We start from the raw sequence: 22,106 nt of genomic DNA on the forward strand, positions 1-22,106 counted from the left end.
GGTGGTAGCAGCTACAAATACTAATCGGGACTGTTAGCAGACAGTGCTGTCACATCAGGCTGTACTGGCTGTTCTGCAGTATTCCCCATGCTCCTGCCTGTTCTTGCTGGCACTTGGAACACTGAAACTGAAACAACAGAGTTGCTTGAAAGCCTAATAATTCTCCGAGTCCACACGCAATGCCGGGCCAGGTACCCTATGATGAAGCAGTATTTTCCATTAGAAAGAAAAACCTGAATTTTCCAGGGCCTCATACTGAAGGTTTCAGTCAGAGTGACGGGGGTGGGAGCACGGCAGTAACGATCCCCTGAAACCGCAGCTCCATTATCCCACTCCCCTCCTCGCCTGTAGCACAAAGTAATTTTCCCGTACCCAGCTGGAGTGGCAGTGGCACGCCTGCAACGGCAGGGCTGTGAGTGTGCTGGAGGAGTGGGGGCTGCAAAACAGAGCAGGCAGCGATCCCAGCATGGAAGCACGGCTGCAGAAGAGCATACCTGGCCCCGTAGTTTAACCAGAAAAGACAGCAGAAGGAGAGAAAAAGGTGGAGAGGAAAGAGAAGGATCTCAAGCCACCTGTGTTTCTGAACGCTGGGTGAGTGAGCTACCTAGTTGAACACCAGCTATAAAATATTACCGCAAGATTTTTTGTTTCTAGAGCTTTCTCCAGGAGTCTGGAACACACGTACCTTAGCATTTTGTGTGAACAGAAACGTTGGTAGGCAATTGGGGCTGAACTACCTCTCTTTAGCAACCCGACCTGAGGCAGGGAGACAGTCCCATTGACTCAAGCAGGGGTTGGCCGGTAAGTGGGTGCCACTGCCTCTCCTGCCTGACAGGAGAGCACTGTCACAGCGATTTGGCTTCCCCCGAAGCATCCCACTCATCTCCAGCGCTGCTTCCTGATCCCACCTGTGTGGGATATAAACAGCGAGTGACGACTGCAGGTAAAATACCTCATCCGCCCTTCTTCGGTGTTTCATGTACGCTCTGACTAGGGTTTGGTGATTCTTCCTTGTGTCAGTCTAGCAAAACCGTACCTGACTCATATTCCTCAGCAAGTCCCCCAAGTGCTTCTCTGAAAAAAAAAAAAAATCCTGAAAAACAGTAATATAAAGGCAGGAGTAGGAGCGACAGAAACTGTGAATCAGTTTGCTAAGCAGGGACAATAAGACCTTTTATAGTTTTGAGCTTCTTAAAGAAGAAACCAAGCTGTCTTTAGAAGTAGATAGAAATTCCAAAAGAAAATGACATTTTTCAAGTAATCTGGTGATGGAAGTGCACAGTTAGTAGCATAAGATGAAGTGCTGGCTTGCTTAAAGCATGTTTTAAATAAAAGGTGGAAAACTTGATTAACATTTAGCAATGAAGTCAGCAGTTTGAGGAAATACAGAACAAATGGCAAGTACCTGTACAGGCTTCTCCACTGTTTTTATCCACACAGCACCCAGCTTGATGTGGGCAAGTGAAGCAGAAGGTATGAACCTCAAGCAGTGGAAACCTGTAGGCACAATTTTTTCCATTGTGGAGTAAGAGGGACTCCAGACTGGGAATTAAACTGGGTGATCTAAAAATGTAAAAACAAGCATACATCAGCCTGGCTAGTGGGAACTGGTAAGAAAAGTGAGCTGGGGTGCCTCATTGTGACCCAGTCTGCGTACTAGCCTCTTCGTACAATCTTTCCTCAGCATGTATTGTAGTTTCGAGGCCCTACATGCCTCCTGATGCATTGTGAAGTTAATCCGTGGCAAGCAGATATCAATTAATTTTATTTTACATCAGTCATCAGGTAATACACATTTATATCAAACTCACTGAAAATAGTTCCCTAGCTAATGTACGGTGGTAAAGAGGAATGCCATACTTCATGCTCTTTTTCCTGAGAAAATAGAAAGGTCGTTTTCCACCAAGTGGAAAGGCAGGATAGAAGACAGCTAGAAGACCAAAGAGAGCTGTCATCTAGCAGCACAGCCTGAACGTGTTGCATCTCTGCAGAGGACTCAAAACAGATCAGGAGGATTAACCAAATAAGCAGTTTACCCGTCAGTGTGACTTTCAGGCTATCTCCACAGACCCTGAAAGCTCTGCTGTCTGGCTTTCTGACACTCCTGAAAGTCAGGTGATGTCTGACTTTCCAAGTTCTTTTATGCTTTTTCTCCGTGCCACAGTATTAGACCTTAAGTTCGGTTCTCATTAAAACCGCCTGTGCCAATCATCAAACCTTTTTTTTCCTTTGCTTCCTTCTTGTATGTTCACCCGTGACGCTTTGACTTTGAAGGAAACCACAAAAATGTAATCATCATGTTATCTCCAGACTGGTCTGCTCTCGTACCCCCTTCCCTTTCAGTCTCACCCTTGTCCCCTCCTCCGTCTATAATAATTCCCACATGTTTATGCAAAAATACTGGAGTTTTTTATTGTTGTCAATTAAGAGAGGCAACAGTTTTAGCATCTCTGCAAGAACAATGATTTCTAAATGTGAAAGGTTTTCTGCCTTGAGCGCCTACAACTTTTAGGATGCCACAAAACAATCAGTGTAGTAACCCTACAGAACTTAAATAAAACAGGGCTCCTAAGAGCGTAGGGATCGTTTGCACACTCACTTCTTCCTCCCCTCTATCACTGCTGAATCTAAAAAGGAAGCCTGTTCCTTGGTTCACAGATGCAGTTTTACCCTTGATATAGTGACCTAGTCCTCTGACGGTGAGGTGACACTACGTGAAACTGTGTGACTGGATGCAGGTGCCATCGTCTCAGAAGACAGAAAAGCGGCGTATATGGGGAGTCAGTCTTGTGAGGCCCCGGTTAGCTCCCATTCCCACTGCTGTCGTTAGGAGGTCAGGATTTTGGAGAATTTTCTTCCTTACACTGTAAACAAAAGAAGTGCGCTGCTTCTAACAGCAACACCGCAGACCTGAGGAGTAACAGCACAATAAATGGCTGTGTTTCCATTTAGTTCAACAGGGCCAGGAAACCAATCCCATCTTGAAGAGTAATTATTTTACTAACCACTGACTTTGCATTCAGCATCATTAATCAAAGCAGAGGGGGCTTTATTGTTCAACAACTTGCCTTAAAGGTACTGAATCATAACATTTAAAAGCACTTAGTGGTAGTATCTCTAGCCCAATACACCAATAATTGCCCATACATACTGGAAGATACGTTCGGCTACGGATCACACCTTGCAGTACTTAGAACATATACACAGGTCACAGCCCAGTGAAACGTCCAGTGAGCCCCAGAGGCTCAACTGCAGTTCAGGACTGAATCCCACTGCCAACAGGAATTTAACGAAAGGTAAAGGAGTTATTGCTCATATAGCTCGATTTAGTGCACCTCAGTCAGACGGTGAAACTGGGGGGCTGAAGTTGAAGAACATAAACATCCCCCTTTTGCTTTCCCACTGTCATCCATGAAGGTCTGGCTCTGCCTGGAAAAGGTGGGGCAAGACTGCAAGTTCTGAGTTGTACAGTATCGGGGTCTGGGGGATAATGATAGCCTTTGGGGAGAATGCAGACAGGCTTTGCTCAGCCATCAGGGATATACCTGTAACTAGCACCTCTGATTTATAGCTTCTAGTGCTAGCTCTTCTAAGGCAACTTAACAGTTCCTGGGAATACTGTGTCTTCTAAAAGTTAGCGTAATCTGAGCTAAATCAAGTCCCATAAGCATACTGTGAAAGCAGAAGACATTGGATTATCCAAAATTATCATAACTATTGGAAAAGAGATTTGGGGAAAACATGGCAGTCCAGAACTGGCAAAATTCCCATTGAGATCAATCAGTCAGAATAAAAAACAAGGCAACTTTGTCTCCATACTGAGTCAAATGGAGAACGTAAGGGCTTACAAGAGTAGTAGACCCTTACACACAGCAGAGGACTTACTCCCCCATCACAAGATGTCTGCACAAGTAACCCCAAGCACCTAACAGCTGGTGGCCCAGAAGGGAGACCACTGAGGGAGGAAAGGTCAAGACGGGGATGCAGCTGATCCAAGGAGTATTCACCTCAAAATGCCCAGCAGCTTTTAGGTTTCACTTACCCTGTCTGCATCTTTTGGGTTGGCCTAGCTAACTGGCAGCACCAGAAGGGAAAAGATAAGCCTGGATTCAGCAAAGCAGTAAGGTGTCCCTCTCAGTACAGAGAAGGCTGGGCCTAGCAGGCCCATAAACCTAGTTTAGGTCTATGAAAAGAGTGAAGGTACTCAATTCCTAACCTGAGTGGAAGACCACAAGCTATGCCCTATCTTCAGATCTTTTGTATCTGGTCAGTTTGGCACCTTAACACTTGCCTTAAAGACAGTAGAGTTTTACTTGCCAATGTGAAGACTTCAATGAAACGCTACTGCAGCCTTCCACTACTTCAGGAGAGCTTATAGGAAAGATGGAGGGGGACTTTTTGCAAGGGTTTGTAGTGATAGCACAAAGGGTAATGGTTTTAAACTAAAAGGGTAGATTGAGATTAGGTATAAGGAAGAAATTCTTCACTCTGAGGGTGGTGAGGCGCTGGCACAGGCTGCCCAGAGAAGCTGTAGATGCCCCATCCCTGGAGGTGCTCAAGGCCAGGCTGGATGGGGCTTTGGGCAGCCTGGTCTGGTGGGAGGTGTCCCTGCCCATGGCAGGGGGTTGGAGCTGGGTGATCTTTAAGGTCCCTGCCAACCCAAACCATTCTGTGATTCTAACGTGTTACCTATGCTGGAAGAGATGTTATCTTTTGACACCACTTTGTAATTTTATTTTTTTATATTTTTTTAGTGAATAAAGACTAATTATACAAGTTGCCTGCCACAGGGGCCAAATTTTCCTCTTCCCTTGTTCAAGGCCCAGACACAACAGCCACTCTGCTCGGGAACACTCTGGGATTGCTCTGTCCAAGTGCCCGAGAGCCAGAGTTTGAGCCTAAAAAAACACACCACCTAGTTTGGAAAGTTTCTATGCCAAGGATTAATGAATCTGTCATATTTGCTGCACACACAGAAAAATTAAATTTGCTTAAATCATCTTACAATACTGCACCACATTCATGGCTGTAGTTAGTCAGTGTCAGCCAGAACTAAGGATTTTGCCTATTGTCTTTAGAAGGGGAGAAAATGGAGTGAAAAGAAAAAGGAGATACGATGCTCAGTAAATGGAGTGTGTGGTGTCACCATGCATCTCTAGTGTTGAAGGTACAGTCTAGGGAAGTACCTTTAGGTGGAGCTGACACCCATAGAAATTGTGCCAATGTGTAAAACACTCCTTTCATGAAACAGGCAAGGCCAATTGCTTTTTCCATGGCTTTTAAGAAGTCAGATGCTAGTTAAAACCTGTGAATATGTATACATTCCTTTACATGGATAATTAGCTACTTTATGTGTGGCGCCTCCTGGATTAAAGAAAATTCTATGCAAATAAGTGGAATAGACTGGTCAAATTTATACGTGGAAAAAAAATACCTCTTTCATATAAATATCTACTATTTTTTAAGGTGAGTTTCTTATTTCATAGACAAGTGCTAATTCCTAGACAGCTCCCATGTATTCAAAATGTTCACTCTGCATTGTTCTTTTAAACAATGACTGACTGTATACAAACACTGAGGATGAACAATAGATTTTGATTATCTGCTTAAATAAATGAGACAAAAACACATCTTAGAAATGTTTTTTTCACTTTTTCTGCTAAAATGCTTGATTTCTGTCCTGCTGAAATCAATGGCAAAACTCCATTGATTCAGCAAGGCCAAATTTTCACCCCAAACACTCTTTTTTTTTTTTTTTTTTTTTGTAATAAGTAGATTTGGCGCAACTTTGTCTGAAGATACTGCTTTAAACTATTTCTTCTGTTCTATTGAGTAACAGAGCGGGTTGATATTTAAGAATGAAAGCTCATCAAGTTTAAATTTCAGTTGTTTTATAATAATAGCCATATGTTAGTTATAGATTGTGTAAGTCTGAAGTTTTGGTAATTTAAAACTGCTTTAAAGTGACCTTTACATGGTTCCACATTTCAACATTTTCTAGAAGTGGTTGGTATCGGTCCTTACTCATAAATCCTTACATTAAAAGAATCTGCAGGGCCTGGGCCCTTGGTTAAGAGGCTTATAGTACGGAAGTCCTGCAAACATTTATATACACACTTAATCTTACAAATCGAGTCTTCACATTGAAATCAATATAACTGTCCTCAGTGGGTGAAATCAGACAGGATGAAACGTTAGTTTTTAAGAAAGGTCACTCTCTTTAATCATTGAAGACAGGATGCTAAGCAAGAGGGACATTCAGCCTGATCCAGTGCAGTTGTTCTTATGTTCTTCTTTAGCTAAATGGTGCAATACAGAAAGACATAGTGTGGGAAATGTATTTTTTTTCCCCACTGAACACTAGACAAGCAGGGAGGACAGATACACTGCAGGAACTATGAAGGCTGTAGCCCAGCTGCACTACACTGCCTGGTGGTGCTGTATGATGGGTCTTTCTCCACTTTTTCTCAACCATGCTGCAGTGGATCTTGCCTTTTGCTCAGGCTGCTCACATGGCTGCTGCTGATGATGATTATTATTAATTTCCCTATCTTGCTCCACTGCCTATTCATCTCTGTTTATTTGTGTCTCACTCTTTGGATGTCTGAGATCGCTCTGAAAAGATAAATAATTTTTGTCCAGGTTTTCTCTCTGCTTTCCTATCCGACTGAATATTTCCACAGTTAAGTTAAATGCAATGCACACTGCATACCTGCTGTGCTTTTCACCTCAAATACCATTACTCAGAAAGTGTTTTTATTTTGCTAACAGGGAAACCGAGGCACACTAGCTAAAGCCATTTGCTAGAAATTGTACAGGAAGACTCACAGTTGAGCAACATCTCCTGACCTTTCCTTCTAATGGTTTATTCTTTGGTCATGAACTAGAAAAGAAACTGGCAGAACTAAAAGAGCATTAAGAGTGTCACACTCAAATAAGATCAAAACAAGCTTTGATATGTGGACAAAAAGGAAACCTTGATTGAAATCTGCTCTGGATTGATTGATATCTTAATAGTCCCTTTACTTCTATGGAATTTTGTTACTTCTCCCGTGACACTTAATGTTAAAGTGCTATATGTGCTGCACATTTCCCATGTCTAAGAAAAATATTGGCCACCTAGCAGATGGCCAGATTTCCTTTCCCTTCAGTATAGTATTGTGTTCCATGCCCATTTTTCCAGCGTTTAGATGGCTGATGTATTTGAACCTAATTTTCAGTGAAAATACACAATGTTGCAGATAGGCATTGTGGTCCTGTATTGCCCACTCTAAATTCTGTTCCCTGGTTCACAGCTGAAGAGATTCACTCTGAAATTTCTTATGAAATACCTCTGCCTCTTCAAAAGCTTAGTCTTCCTTTGGCCCTCGACCCTGCAAATGCTTTAGCATGGGCATGCAAGTAATTCCATTAACACATGTAACTCCCTCCACTGGCACTGATAATACACTAAGCAGATACATATGTTTGGAGAATTGGGGTTTGTTTAAGTAAGGAACTATTCTTGTAATTTTTTTTCATTTTCTTTTGCAAAACTCCAGCTTTGGAAAAAAAAAATGTTATATAAATCTGAGGTAATAACCTCAAGCTCTAATTTCATTTTATTGTCACATAAAACAAAATGTTTGATACTCTTAGGAAATGCATAAAAAATATCAGGCCAGTTATGAACATTTGGGACCTGGTCGTGTAAGCATTCAAAGTGTCTTTCATTAATTCAGGTATAAGAAAAACTGGCCTATGGAAGCCAATCCCTTTGCATTTTCAGTGTTGTTTTTTTTTTCAAATGACAACATCATGTAATTAAATCTCTGAATACTTTATTATAGCTTTGTAATACCTGCGGTAAATAAAAATATTTTAAAGTTATTTACAATACGGTATTGCAACAAAGCCACTTCGTGTGAATACTCACAAGCAGAGATGAGGTACGGTACGTGTGCGTACACGCACTCTCCCATGTGTTGCTGCCCAGACATCGAGGGAAGCCCTATGCAGCACAGGACGACCAAAAACAAAACTGGCAAGGACCCAGCAGTAGGCAGAGATTAAGCTATTTTGTTGTTCAAAATTAGTAATATACAAAAGAAAAGCGATATAGTAATTACAATCAGCTGCTTCACTTTCAGGAAAAAGTGTTTTACAGCCACGCGGTGCGTTGCCAGCATCTGTAATGTCGTTTCTCTTGCAAAACGAACAGAGGCGTACTCTGGAAGGACCACGCTGAGGTTGCGAGATACCCTGTCAATCTGATTTGGAAATTTCCAAAGGCATCCCGTGCCATCCCTGATTTCTGGCCCGAGTCTTCACCAAGCACAGGTCCTGTTTCTGCGGATCCCCGTCGAGGAGCCCGGCGGAGCTGCTACAGGCAGCTGACGGGCTGAGGGAGACAGTTAAAAAAGTCCCATTGTTTAGATTTCTGTCACAAGCCACGAGAATACTTAATTCCTTTTATCTCCTGAGTTTTCATTATCATTTAAATTTCATTTTCCATTAATTGATCAGGGATTAGCGAAGCCATTATGCCAGAATTAGACAAGCCAGACGCGATGAATAATTCATGACGGACAATTACATTTTCTTCCCGGTGCACTTTCTAACTCGCCTCCCGACTCCCGGGATGCTGGAAACGACGCCGTTTGCTGCCGGGGCCACCCGCCCGCCTTCCGCCCTGTCACGGCAGCCGCTCCGGGGGCTGCCCGGGCCCGGGGGCCCTGAGGCGACATGGCCGGGCCGGGCCGGGCCGGGCCGCCCGCCGCTAGGTGGCAGCCGCCGCCCGCGGTGCGCGGGGGCCGCGGAGCCTCGCCGCCCGGCCGGCTCGCCGTCCTTATCGGCTCCATCCGACCGCAAACGCGGTCAGGTCGGGTCGGGCCGGGCCGGGCCGGGCGGGTGCCTGCCCGCTGCGTGCCCGCTGCGTGCCCGCCCGCACCCCCTCGCCCACCCCCGGGGCGCCGGGCTGGGGCTGGAGGGGGCGCTCCCCCCCCCGCCCCGCCGCCCCTCACGCCGGGCATCTCATTTATCCCACCGGACAGTTGTTGCCCCATTAAAGCGCGGTCCCACCCTTTGCGAGGAGCTTTCATCTCGGGGAAGTTTTATGACACTTGGTAAACGTGCAAAGTTTTTAATTAGACTCGCCAGACAGCCCGAGGCGGCACTAGCGCCACGAAGTCTTCATGCTTCTCCCTGCTTTTACAGCACAACAAGCCGCTCTACTCCTTTGAAGACAATGCCGACTATGTCTACGATGTCATGTGGTCGCCAGTGCATCCCGCGCTCTTCGCCTGCGTGGACGGGATGGGGCGCCTGGACCTCTGGAACCTGAACAACGACACCGAGGTGAGGCGGCCGGCGGCGGGCGGGCGGGCGAGCCCGGAGCCCCGTCACGGGAGGGCCGGCGGCGGCGCTGCCCGGCTCCCCCCGCCGGGGCTCCCCCCGCGCCCTCAGGGGGCCCGGAGGGGGGGCGGGCAGGGCACGGCAGGGCAGGGCCGGGCAGGGCAGGTCCCGTCCCGCTGCCGGGGGGCGCCGGGCCGCCCCCCTCCGCCCTCCCCGCCTCCGCCCCGCTACCTGCGGGGGCCGGGGGAGGGCCGGCCCGGCGGGCAGCCGCCCTGAGCGGCCGGGGAAGGCTGCTCCCTCCCCTCCGCCCGGCCCCGAGGCTGGCGCTGCCGTCTGTGGAGAGAGCTCCCTCGTCTCCCGTTTTGGGGCGCCCCCATCTGCGTCCCATGCCCCGGGGTGCTCAGAGCAGCGCCCCTGCCCCTTCCCGCACCCGCTGCGCCGCCCGCTTTTCTCCTTCACCCAAGGGAATCGCCTGCGATTTTCTGCCCTCGCCTTCCTTTTCCTCTTTAGAGTTTGCCCAAATTGCAGTGAGACTTAAACGAAGGAACCCACGGGTTTCCGTACGGCGGCAACTAAGTGCAGAGCGGGGAGAAAGTCACACCTTTACACCTCACTGATGAGGAAGGGTTAGCCAGAGACAGAGAATGGCAAATCCTGTATTTTAAAAAAAATCACTTTCTAAACACGCTGAGGATCCCTTTTCCCTTTCCTCCTGTTACTTCAGATCCCCCCCCCTCCAAAAAAAAATTGCTGCAGGTGTATATTGATAGTATTTTTTTCAGGATTTCACTTTCCTCTGGAAATAGTTTTTGATTAAAAAAAAAAAGTGTAACCTGAACTCTTAGATGGCCAGCAATCAGTTGTCAGAATAAGAACTGAAATACTTCTCCAGAACTGAAGTCTCACGAATTTTTATTTAATGGCATGTACAACTAAGAATGCGGGGATTGTAAAAGTAGGGTCATGTATTAACTGACCGTTCCTTAATTTCCAAAAAAGAGACGACTGAAGAACAACCAGCAGTATTTTCTTCACGTACCCTGTTTTCTACAGTATTGTTTTGTTGCTGTTTTTTTTTAAGATTAGTTTGTTCATTAATACGTCTTTCCCATAAACACGATATACATTTCAGCCCAAGTAAAATACAGGCAGGGTTTATGGCTTCCAGTGAATGGTGCTTGCCATAAATAAGCACGGACAGGTAAGAGGAACCAGCACTGCAAACTGCATTGTCAAGGGGAGCAGTAAGGCCTTTTGAAGTGCTCTGAGCAGGAAGCAGCACAGCCTTTTTAATTAGAGCACATACAGCTGGAGGATATACAGGAGGAGTCTCTTCAGAATTTATTTTGGGAAGGGAGGGACATATCCTTCAGGTGTTCTCATTAATGCAGGCTTAAACACAGAGCATAAAACCCAGTATTTTAAAAAGGAAAAAAAAAAAATAACCCTTTCCCCCCAAATACCAGGGCTGAAGTCCTGCTTTGCTTAAAATCAACTGATGTTTTGCCATTTAATTCAATGAGACCATAATTTCTTTAAAAATAATAATAATATGGACTGCTTGATCCTATTCCCATCAATAATAAGGCTGTACGTAGAAAACTGCTGCTGTGTTTTCAGTGTGTTTACATATAAATATATAGGAACATCAGCAGAAAAATAAAAATGAACTTCAAGCTCAATCCTGCTTTTCTTCTGCATGTGAGGCCACCCCTGATTTCACAAATAATCTCCACTGAGAGGTTGAAATCAGCTCTCAGGATCAGAATGAAATTATTTCTGTGGTATCAGAGCTTTGTATTTTTGTATTTTTTGTATTTTTATGAGAATTGAATTTGTGTCTGGAGGAAGAAATACCATTTGGTCTCCTTACTGAGCGCTGATAAAGTAAATTTAAAAATCTCTCGAAATGCTAAACTGGCAGAATTTGAATAGATGTAGGGTTTTGTTATGTGAGAGAAGCAATACCAGACATACAAATACCGCTGAAAGAACTGTAAGCAGTTCTTTTAAACATCATAACTGAAAGTGATTGTTGTTTGCTTTTACCCTCTATCTGGTAGGTCATAATTAGTTTATAATTTTCAAGATTTCTGCATTCGATTAAGCAGTTTAATTCTGCTTTGCTATTTGCTAAGAAGAAGCCTGCCAGCACTTTTGCCTTTGTGTTAAGAAATCTTGAAAAACCTATTTTTGACTTTTAGACATCAGATTGGTGATGTCTAAGTATTTATGAGAACGGTAGAAAATATCACGTGTATTAATGTATTTAACTGCTAGCTATTGATAAAAATCTCTGTGTGAGAACCAGATATGATTGTTATTAATAGTTTTGTTTAATTTGAGAAGTAAGCCACATGATTATTTAGGTGTTATTTTATAAACCAATTAAGAAAATAGCTGGTTTTAGTTATGATATGCTACCTTCACATTTTTGAACTGTAACACGGTTTACGCTAGTGTCACTCCCCATATTTATTAAAAACTTTTCTCCCGCGTAATAGATGCTTTCTAATCAAAGTAACTAAAATCATTTGACCATACCATAGATTTAATCAATCTAATTCTTCTTAAAATCTCAGTTTAAAATAGCCAAGGGTATTTGTATGCTGCATTTTGATCTATGGATACCAGAAGTGATTTTTGTAGTAGCAATGCAAATCATCATGTTTGATTTATATTTAATAAATTAATATAAAAAACTTTAAAAGCAAAAAAAAAAACTACTTCACACCTTCATTCTTTTGCAAACTGAATATTATTATAAGAATCAGGATATGAGGTTTTCTGATAGATTCAGGTTAGCAAATGCCGATTTGTTATGTATGTGTTCATTACATTTATTTTTTTGTTCGAGGCTGGAGAAAGTCTGTAGGTTATTAATGAATCTTGGTTATGGATGAGGCTAATAGCAGTTTATAGATAAAATTACTTATTCTTGCTCTGTTATATTCCTTTCAAACATACTATGTATGCCCTACCTTAGCTTTGAAAATATGAAGATGGTGTCTGTTTCTAAAAACAGGTAGATCTATTTGCAAGCAGGTTTAGACATTACATAAGCAATAAAAGTGCAAATATATATATGTTTATGTGTGTGTATATATATATATATATGTATATTCTTACCATGCAGGTTTTTCTGACTGCATCTTAATCTGTTACCTTGTAAAATCTTATTTCAAAACTGTTAAAAATCTGACAAGCAACTTCAGAGAATTTATAAGGTATTTTAAATGTAATTTTAGCAACATAATGCTACCATTATAAAATAACCTCGTATCTTTAAAATCTAAAATAGGCATGTGTAATTTAACCTATCACTTCTCCAGGTAGACAAATCTATTTTAAGATACTGTGGTTTGAATATATTTTATCCTGTATCGCTGGAGAAAAGGTTTTCTATTTAGACTTTTAAACACTATTGCATGATTGCTTTTTATTTTGCTAGATAGTTTTGTGGAATAGTAATAGGATTTTACAAAACCATTGGATTCGAAAAAAAAAAAAAAAAAACCACCATGGGTTGTGTCTTGTGTCTGCAGCATGCATGCTGCGTGTTTTTATGTGGAACACTGAAAGAATGCTGTATTAACAACAACAAAAAACAGTTCTGGAGTTATAGATTTCACCCTTCTGAAAGATTTTGCTAAAAATTCAGTGCCTTAAATCTAAGCTGTGGAGCTCATTTGAAACAAATATCTTTGATCTACAGTTTTCTGAGAAACGTAGCTGGTTAGTGGATTAGTGCTCGAAAAATGTGGCATTTAGTCGTTGTTTGAAGAAACCCGTTTCCAAATGTTATGAAATTAATTTTGGCTGGAATTAAAATAGTTGGTTTTTTTTTTTTTTTTTTTAAATCAGTGATCAGAAGAGTAAAACTTGCTCATTTTTTAATGCGATGGTATCCTGGATCAGTGACCCCACGTCAGATTGAAGCCCTCGGCTGTAGCATGCTAACGAGTAACATGCTTGGGACGAGGAGCGGGAGCGTGCCAGCGCTCATCAGTGAGGCTGCCTTGGACAGGACCTCAGCCTTGCACAACCCAGAGACGAGGCCAGCAGCTTATTTGCATCTGAATGACTTCCTAAAGGGGGAGGACAGTATCTGCTTTCTGATTGTTACCCAGCATTATTTCTACATCGCCCCACAGACAAAATCCTTTCTCATTCCACTTGCGGGGCTGCATAAAGGGTAGTGTCCCGGGCCCTTTACGGAGAAGACATCTCAGCTTGCCAGGCCCAGTGGGCTGGCAGGTGCCTGCTCGGTTTGAGCAGGGTCTGTGACGGGGAACATCCAGGCGGAGAGGCGCAGGGCCAGCAGCCCCGCCGCAGTGCCCAGAGCCTCAGGCAGCCGCAGGGGTTGGGCTCCCCGCCGCCACGCACCTCGCTGACGTGCTGAAGGCCGTAGAGCTGACAGCAGGGAAGCTCTGCAGTGTTTGCTTTAAAATCATTTTTCTTGTGGATCTCTGGAGCTGTCTGGCAACTACTGTATAACGCTATAGCCTGGGAACTGAGGTGAAGTCAGGAAGACTTCTCGAATTTTAGACCAGGTTTCCATGCCACCTCCAAGCTGCTCACTTCCCTCTCGTGCAGCAGCCTGCCCGCAATGGGGACCAGAGGGCTCCCGTCGCTCCTGCAGAGGTGGCCCAGGCTCTGGCTCCTGTCCAGCTGCCTCTTCTCGCCAGGACTGTTCTCCAGCTCCGCCTCCAGTTGTAGATCCCACAGCATCCCCTTGTCCCCATCCCAACGTGTGCCTTAGGCCTGTTCCCGTGAGGCGATCTGGTGGGGGAGCCGCTATTGGCGCTCCCATCCTACCCCGTTTGCCCTGATTTAAAAAGCACGAAAACTAAAAAGCCTCGTCCAGGAGGCTGCCGTGCCAAGCTGCAGGCTCCTTGCTCAGGCAGGTTCTCCTGTTAAAGGAGCTGGGTGGAGCATCAGCAGGCTCGCAGGCTACTGTCGTTCGTCTTACGAGGTGACCTAAATCAAGTGAGTGATCTGCCTATCTGGGACAGACACCCACACGGTTCCTTCCTCCTGCAGCTTCTTTTGATGCCCTCATTCCAGCGTAGATTGCAAATACTTCTCCTGAGATCGCGTTCTTTATTCATCCCACATGTTAACCAGCACCTTTATGTATTCTTGCGGGTCACCTGTTAAGTTTGTTGGTCAGCTTGGGGCAGGGAGGGAGTTTGGAAATTAAACAGCATCCAGGTGTAGTTAAACAAGAAGAAGGCTCCTGGGAGTACGGGGATGCACAAGAGAATTGTGGGAATCTATTGTAGGAGTTCCTAAATGTCTGCTCAGCTGTTCTCACCTTCTGCTGTGTCCTCGCTGAAGTGATTAGCTCAGGACTCTTCTTAATTAGTACCTGAGCTTTGACCTCTGCATCCAGCTGCAGAGGCGAGTATGAAATCCAAGGGTGCATCAGGGATTTGTCTACAGCAGTCAGGTTATTTGGGCCCTGGTCAGAAGTCAGGGTAGGACCGAAGCCAAGTCCTACCCTCAGTTGATTCTTGGTCATAAATCAGTGAATTTTGAGAAAGAAGCAGACACAGTTTCACGTGTCTCTGAGTTAAGGGGTAAAATTGTTTCGTTTACTGCCCTTTACAGTAGAAAAATCTTCCCTACTCATTCTAAGCAATCTCTTACTCTCTCTTTTAGCACATGTGATTGAAGAAACAATGAACCTTTTTTTTTTTTTTTTCCTCCCCCCTGACGAGAGGCTTGTGACTCACCCAGCAAAATTGGACGTTCAAAACTGACCCCTGGGTTTGCAGGCAGCGTGATTTTATTGTCCTTTCTTTTCCTATTGTTTCAACAGGTTCCCACAGCTAGCGTGACAATAGAAGGAGCTTCTGCCCTCAACCGTGTCCGCTGGGCCCAGGCTGGGAAGGAGGTAGCAGTTGGTGATTCAGAAGGCCGTATATGGATCTATGATGTTGGAGAGGTATTATTTTTAGTGTTTTCAAAGCTCAGGTCCCGCAAGTCACCACATCCAAGTTTGAGAAAAGATCTTGCATTGTTAGTCGTGGGACACCTCCAAAGAATATACCGTCTGGCTTTCAGTGGAGTCCCTGTTGGTTCGGGTTGCCAACAGCATGTTAGTTGTAAAGCCACCATGCAAAAGAGTTAACTAGTGAAAGTGTCAGGAGGAAAGTCTTTTTTTGAAAATATCCAGTGTTTTTATTTTTATTTTTTTAAGTACAGTTGGAAAAAGTTAAAAAAGGAACATGAAGAGGAAAATATAGGTACAAAGAGAATCTCTTTTGTTCTGAAGTTGGTCCTGCAGGGTTCACCTCTTATATTCCAGCATCTCTTATTTCATGACTGGCTTAATGTTGTAGGCTTTTCTCAGCATGACATGTACAGAGTAAGAGGCTGTTGTTTTAGTGCTGAATAATGGTAAATATGCTTGAAGATGTGCAAAGGTACTAAAAGGAGGAGATGAAAGGTGTCATTGCGGAAGACGGTAGCTGCATGTGTGATGAAGGGTATGTGGGTGCTGAGAAATAGCAGGATGTGTATTCTGTGTCTAACGCTGCTCTCAATTCACCCTACTACATATTGTAAAAGCCATCTAAACTGCAGTATGTTTGGCACTGATAGAATCTACTTCTGTGTTGATGAATAAGGTATAAAATGTTCTGTCGGCATTACAATTCCTTGGAACAGTTAAGGGTGAATCTCTGAGCAATCAGCTTTTATGTAGAGAATTTGTTTTCTGTCATTATCTGTGATAGGATACTGAGATATCCATCTCTACACAGTAGGGAAACATTATGGAATACATACAGAATTATCTGTAACTCTCATAAAGTGATTTTATGGCCCATAGCAAAATTGCTTGTGCATGACTCATATTTTTGGATTGCATTTGCTTGTGCAGGAGTTGCCTTTCCTCACAAATGTTTGCTGAAACTTCGTGCCGTATTGTTAGCGTAATCTCTAAATTGGCTAAGGTTACTGCATTCAGGCTTGCACTACAACACTGCAGGTCAGGCTGTTTTTGTTTATTTTTCGTTTTGCATGACTGTTCTGAAAAGGTGTTTTTTCTGTCTTCGAAGTGATATGACAGGCTGTGGAAATGTCTGTGATGACAGCATGATCTGATCTTGTCTGGGAGTCTAGACAGGCTCCAGAAATGTTGTTTTTTTGCATATCATACACCAGACCATTCATAGGATTGTTTATCCCTGCAAGCTCACCCAGGAGAAAATAGATTTACTGTTACTGTGCAGAAGAAGTAATATTTAAGTTTTTGTCCTTTTCCTCTCTATAATCAGAACTCAACTTGCAAAATGAGTCACAGCGATCAACTCCGATCAGAAGGAAAGACAGTTTTCTATTACTCGAAAAGGAAAAAGAAAAGAGCTGTTCAACAGTGTTTATTTGCATGAGTCCTGATCAGTTTCAGAGTAACGTGTTCTGCTTCGTGGATGTTCTGTGTTCTGTCCGTGCAGAGCCCCAGGGTCTCCAGCTCAGCTCCATCCGTACTTAAACAGTTGGATAGATGTCCGTCCACATAGCAGCTGACAGGTCATGGGCTGTTGCCACGCCTCCTCCTCTTTTGTAATGAAGGAACTCATTAATTTGTTGCCTGGTTCATTCTGACAGCATCAGTCTCTGCAGTAATTCCTGCTTCAGAAGCTGCCAGAGCTGCTGTGCTGTTAGGGTGGCTTTTTCTGGTTTGAAAAAAAAGGTTGCTCAGCTATTCTCTGGCACAGCTCTTGTCACTCTAAAGCCTTAAGTGAGTTGCAGAAATACTTTGCAGTTTGAGAGCCTAGAACTGAGGGCTCGGACAGTGAGGAATAGCCTCTTCGCTCGTTAACCCTCTGTGCCAGTTCATAAAGAGCCCTCTGATGAGTTATTTCATGCTCAGCTGTCCTCAAGCACGGCGCGCAGTGAATTCACAGCGTGTCCGTGTGCTTTTGGAAGTGTCTGGCAGAACTATGTCAGCCTTAGGCTCCCTCTACTTTAGTATGCAGGCACTGGCCAGTTCCTTGGCTCAGCTGGCGTCCTCCTCTGACTGTCCTTTCTGCAGGGGTTTGATGCAGGGGCATGACAGGGCTGGCCTAATCGTTTAAAGGGGGCACTCCTTCTCCACCCGTCAGCCAATCATCCCGTGCCATATCCTTTGCTGTCCAGTTTTTGTGCTGGTACCAGTAGCGCACGTCAGACCCCACATTATGGTGAAGGAGCTAAATCAGCAGAGAAGTAATGACTTTTTTTTTTTTTGTTGGGATATTTTTCTCCATGAACTGATTCCAAACATCAGTGACAGTAGAAGGGACGTGATGTGAGCGCGTGGCTGTGAGCTGGACCACACAGCACCTGGCGGTGCCCAGATCTCCTCTTTGTCTCAGCTACGTTGCAAAGCCTGACACTCAGCCATGGCAGATGACCTTTCAGCTGCCGCACCCCACCCATCTCCTCCAGCACTGACTTCTGAAAAGGCCTCATCACTGGAAGAACTCAGCCCTGCCTGACTGATAACTCAGTAGCATCCATTTATTTGAAGGTGCATCTCTCTGATTTAGGATGGTGAGCGTGATTACTTGCATTAGAAAGTCAGCAGGCCACTTTACAAAGACCCTAAATATCTTCACCAAAGACATTAATGCTCCACTTTTACTGCACCCTTTTAAAGCCTTCCTTTTCTTGTGGCTGATCCAAATTATCATGTTAGATTAGCTGTCAGTTCATAAAACATTGGCTCAGTCAAAGAGATCTGGATATATATGTTACTGTGCTTTATTATCATAGAATCATACTACAACATCTTTGAATTTCACATTACCATGTAAGCAAATTTTCTTACATGCTTGAACATACAGAGTCGACCCCATGAATTTTGATCAGAGCAGAAAACATAACAATATCATATCATTAAGGAATAAATTTAAGTGATAGGGATATTTACTTTGGTAGATTCATCGCAGTTTTAAAGACCTAGAGAACAGTGATTGCTGCTATTAACCTATACATATAGGTTATATAACCTATATAACCTATAACCTATATGGTGTAAAGCAAAACCATTGTATGGCCTAAGTGAAAATGTAAGACGCGAGGCCTAACCTTGCATCATTTGTGAAGGCAAGGAACTTGAGAAAGGGGCTGTTTTGCCTGGATTGCTTAGGATTTGGCCCTTCTTAAGATGTTATGCAGTCATAGTCGTTATGACACAAGGTATGGCAGAAACATGAAGGTGGCAGAGTCCATGATCAGGGAGTTAAAAATAATGGTGACATTTTCAGTTAGGCTATATAATGTTATCTCCTTATACTATGTACTCTTAGTTGTTTGATTTCAGCATCGTGTCTGAAAATAACTGAACACATTTATTTTCACAGTGAGGGGTCTATTTTCTCCTCAATGCATGTGCTTTATGCCCATTAGCATTAATGGGAGTTATACACACACTTCCAAGGGAGAAGAGACTTAAATAGTCCATATAGATGTGCTCTTGTGGATCAGTAACCACTGATTTAAAGACTGTGAATTACAAAATAAAAACCTAAACAAACAACAAAAAACCATGATTGTTTCAGTGTGATGTGATCTTAAACCTAAATAACTTGAAAAGAGGATATAACCAGTCACTGTAAATACACTTTACTCTATGACAGATATAAAGATGCAAACCTTTGCCGGTCTAGTAGCTGAGATATTATTGTGGTGATAGTATGTAAAATGTGTTTTATCTTATTTAGTCTTATGGATTATTTACAGGGCAGCAAGTTTTCTATATGGTAGAAGTTGATTTTAGCAGAACATGGACCACTGACTATAGATTTATTCACATGTCCAGATGATTGATAGTTAGACCTAACTACATGTCTCTTTTGTACATACATTTTCTAGAAAGCTTGCTCCCATTGTGCATGCTTCAGTGATGTTACACAGTTGCCGCTGTCATAAATATTCTCTAACAACCACGTTTGTTGCTTACCTGGCTTATTGAGAATGCCATTTGCGCCTCTGGTTGTGAAAGAAGCAGCTTCTCTTCCACCTTCCATTCTTTCTTTTTTTTTCCCATTAATCTCTTCCTGGTCATATTTTGTTTGCGTTGTGAATGAATAGATTGAAACTGGAAATCAATGATTTATTATTTGATTGTAACAGAATATAGTTCAAGTAAGTTCAGCACAGTATTGGAGAGTTTGAAACTAATCACCATGAGCTTATTCATTATTTTGTTAAACCAGTTACAGGACAAACCATTGCATCTGTTTGGTGGCCTTTCCAACAGCTGATTCTAGTCGTGCTTTTTGAGGATGACTAGTATGACAAGTGAAACTGGAGAAAAGCAAGAAAAGATCTTTCCCTGGACCATCCAGGAAAGCTGGCACTGCCACAGGAAGCAATTACATGGGATTCTTTAAACAGTTATTACCTCTGTCCTTTATTCTTGCAGTGAAATCAGCATCGTGTTGACATCTACACGACTCTGTCAGGTTTCAGAGGTAACGTCTCTGTAAGCCGCTTTCTGGCTGCTGCATCAAGCAGTTTGCATACTTCCCCATTTGCTCCATGACGGATATTTGCCCCATATCTCATTTTCAAGAACATGACCAGTGAAGGAGGAGCTGGCAACTGCCTGAAATATGTGGATGTGTTGGTGCCATAAGGAATATCCCATTGGTTCCTGTAAAATAAGTCGCTTTGATTTCAGCAGCCTGTAGCAGCTGTTCTGAGAGTCTTAGGGTTCAAGACAGGGAGCCATGCATATTCATGACCAACTCTCACATTTCAGCATGGCTATTTAGTCACATGGCTAGAGTGGAGAAGGATTGGTACTTTGTAATCCTGTCTAGAGATCCCTGAATTTCACTGTGGATTTCATACAGAAAACATAGCCAGCTTCTCTTTCGTGCAGTTGAAGTTCTGTTGTGCAGAGAGAGAAATATGAAACTAGGTTTTATGTCATTAACTTATCCAGGTAGATTTTCCAGTAGGTTTACTTCTGCCATTGTAAAGCTCTTGTAGAGCATATATGGAGTGAGGAAATGTTTTTGCCACAAAAGCAAAGCTGAGACTTGCTATAAAATATTTTATTTTAAAATCTGTGTTGAATTACAAGTGTTCTTGGAACACAGATAAATGGCTCACATACATATCATGAAGGCAAATTTGAGCAATAATAAGAGGTTGTGCTTACAACCAAGTTCTTTTCAAAAGCATACAAAGATCAAGTGAGACACAATAGTTACAACAAACAACACAAGCCAGGCATAAAGGGTGATTGAATGGATTGTGAGGCAGAGCCTCAATTTCACCATTGATATTTTTGCTATGAAGGCTGCAACGTTGGCCTCGGAGGATTTTAAAAGCATGTATTAACAAAGCAGAATCTTTTAAGAGTTTGTGGAAAATGTAAAAGAACTAGGGTTTTGATTTGCTTCTCCTCTGTCCCCGGTTTTATAATGTGCAATCTTGAGAGACTTTTAAAACTGGAAGCTCTTAGAGATGACCAAAAAAACGGCAACGACAGCATATTGGGAACTCTAGCTTTATACTTAAAATAGTAACTGAAATATTGAACAGAACAAGCTCTTTGTCCCTTGTCATTTGAATTTAGACTGATACAGCCACTATTCACAAAGGGATTTTTTTGAAGTAGGTTAAATAAGAACTCCCTAATGAAAAAAATGCACTAGTTTGAAATCAGTCAATTTAATTACTGTGTTTTATGAAGGCCATTACCCATTGCTGATTACTAGGGTGATAAAATCTTTAAGCTTTGGTAGCCTCCATAGGGGGTGAGCCGATCTAAGTAGAGCAAAGTCCAGTCATTATCACCCTAAATACTTGTGTTTCTCATTACAATATTCATTACTTTAGGTTGCTGTGAATGCTTTGAGGTCTTTATGTAAGCGCTGGTTTATTCTCCTGTAGAAAAACAACATTATGTTGATAAGTTTAAACCAAGCATTTAACTACTTCTGCAGTTTAAAACAAGACTTGGCTATATCCCGACATATAAATGCATACGTTTATGCCTGTGAGCACCCGTATACGCTCGTATTTGTGACTGTGTGCTTGTCAGTGATAAGAAATGGAGACAGAAATGAGTAGTCTTGTTTTTTCAGTCTGTCTTGGTACTTAAGTAGGCTTCATCACAGCAGACTGGAATAGGGTCTTGCACTTCTAGTGCTCTCATATTAGGGGAGTATTTTTTTCAAGAGGGAAACTGAGCCATGAAGGAACTCTACAGACTTACCCAAGACCTGCATCTGGCGGCTGAAGCTGTTTATCTCCAGCATCAGCCTAGGGCCATGAGGTTTCCTTTCTCTGCCACCTTTTGCAGGTTGTGGTGCCTTGCTGCTCTGCTGCCCCTCTAAATCACCGTCCCTGTGGCCTCCCGACTCACAAAGCAGCTTGACAAAACGAACATTATTTAAAAGGTGACTTCAGCATTGTTTCCCTTCATACTTAAAAATACGTGTATTTTAAAAGACCATTTGAAACATGCTCAGGGAGAGATGTGGGTCTGCGTTACTAGGAAATGAGACTGGCCTGCAGAAGGAGACTGAACAACGTGGTGCAACTAGCTGAGGAGGTCTGAGCCTGGTGGTTCATGTGGGAATATGTATGATAGGAGTGCTTAGTGCCAGAGAGGGAGAACTTCTGGGGCTGAGGACACGGCTGTTACCAGAGCATGTGGCTGCAAGCTGACCATAGGATCACAGAATCACAGAACGGCTTGGGTTGGGAAGGACCCCAAAGATCACCCAGTTCCAAACCCCTGCCATGGGAAGGGATGCCAA

General features: G+C 43.2%; 1 protein-coding gene across 7 annotated transcripts in view; it reads left to right on the forward strand.

Annotated features, from left to right (window-relative positions):
• Positions 1-22,106, forward strand: part of DYNC1I1 (dynein cytoplasmic 1 intermediate chain 1) — a 190,909-nt gene that overhangs the window by 155,888 nt on the left and 12,915 nt on the right. For all 7 annotated transcript variants that reach the window (XM_066991747.1, XM_066991745.1, XM_066991744.1 and 4 more), the window contains 2 exons: positions 9,196-9,336; positions 15,158-15,283. In XM_066991747.1, the coding sequence (XP_066847848.1) occupies positions 9,196-9,336; positions 15,158-15,283 (267 nt within the window). The remainder of the gene's footprint in view (positions 1-9,195; positions 9,337-15,157; positions 15,284-22,106) is intronic.

This window comes from Anser cygnoides, chromosome 2, assembly GCF_040182565.1.
Source record: "Anser cygnoides isolate HZ-2024a breed goose chromosome 2, Taihu_goose_T2T_genome, whole genome shotgun sequence".
Lineage (NCBI taxonomy): Eukaryota > Metazoa > Chordata > Aves > Anseriformes > Anatidae > Anser > Anser cygnoides.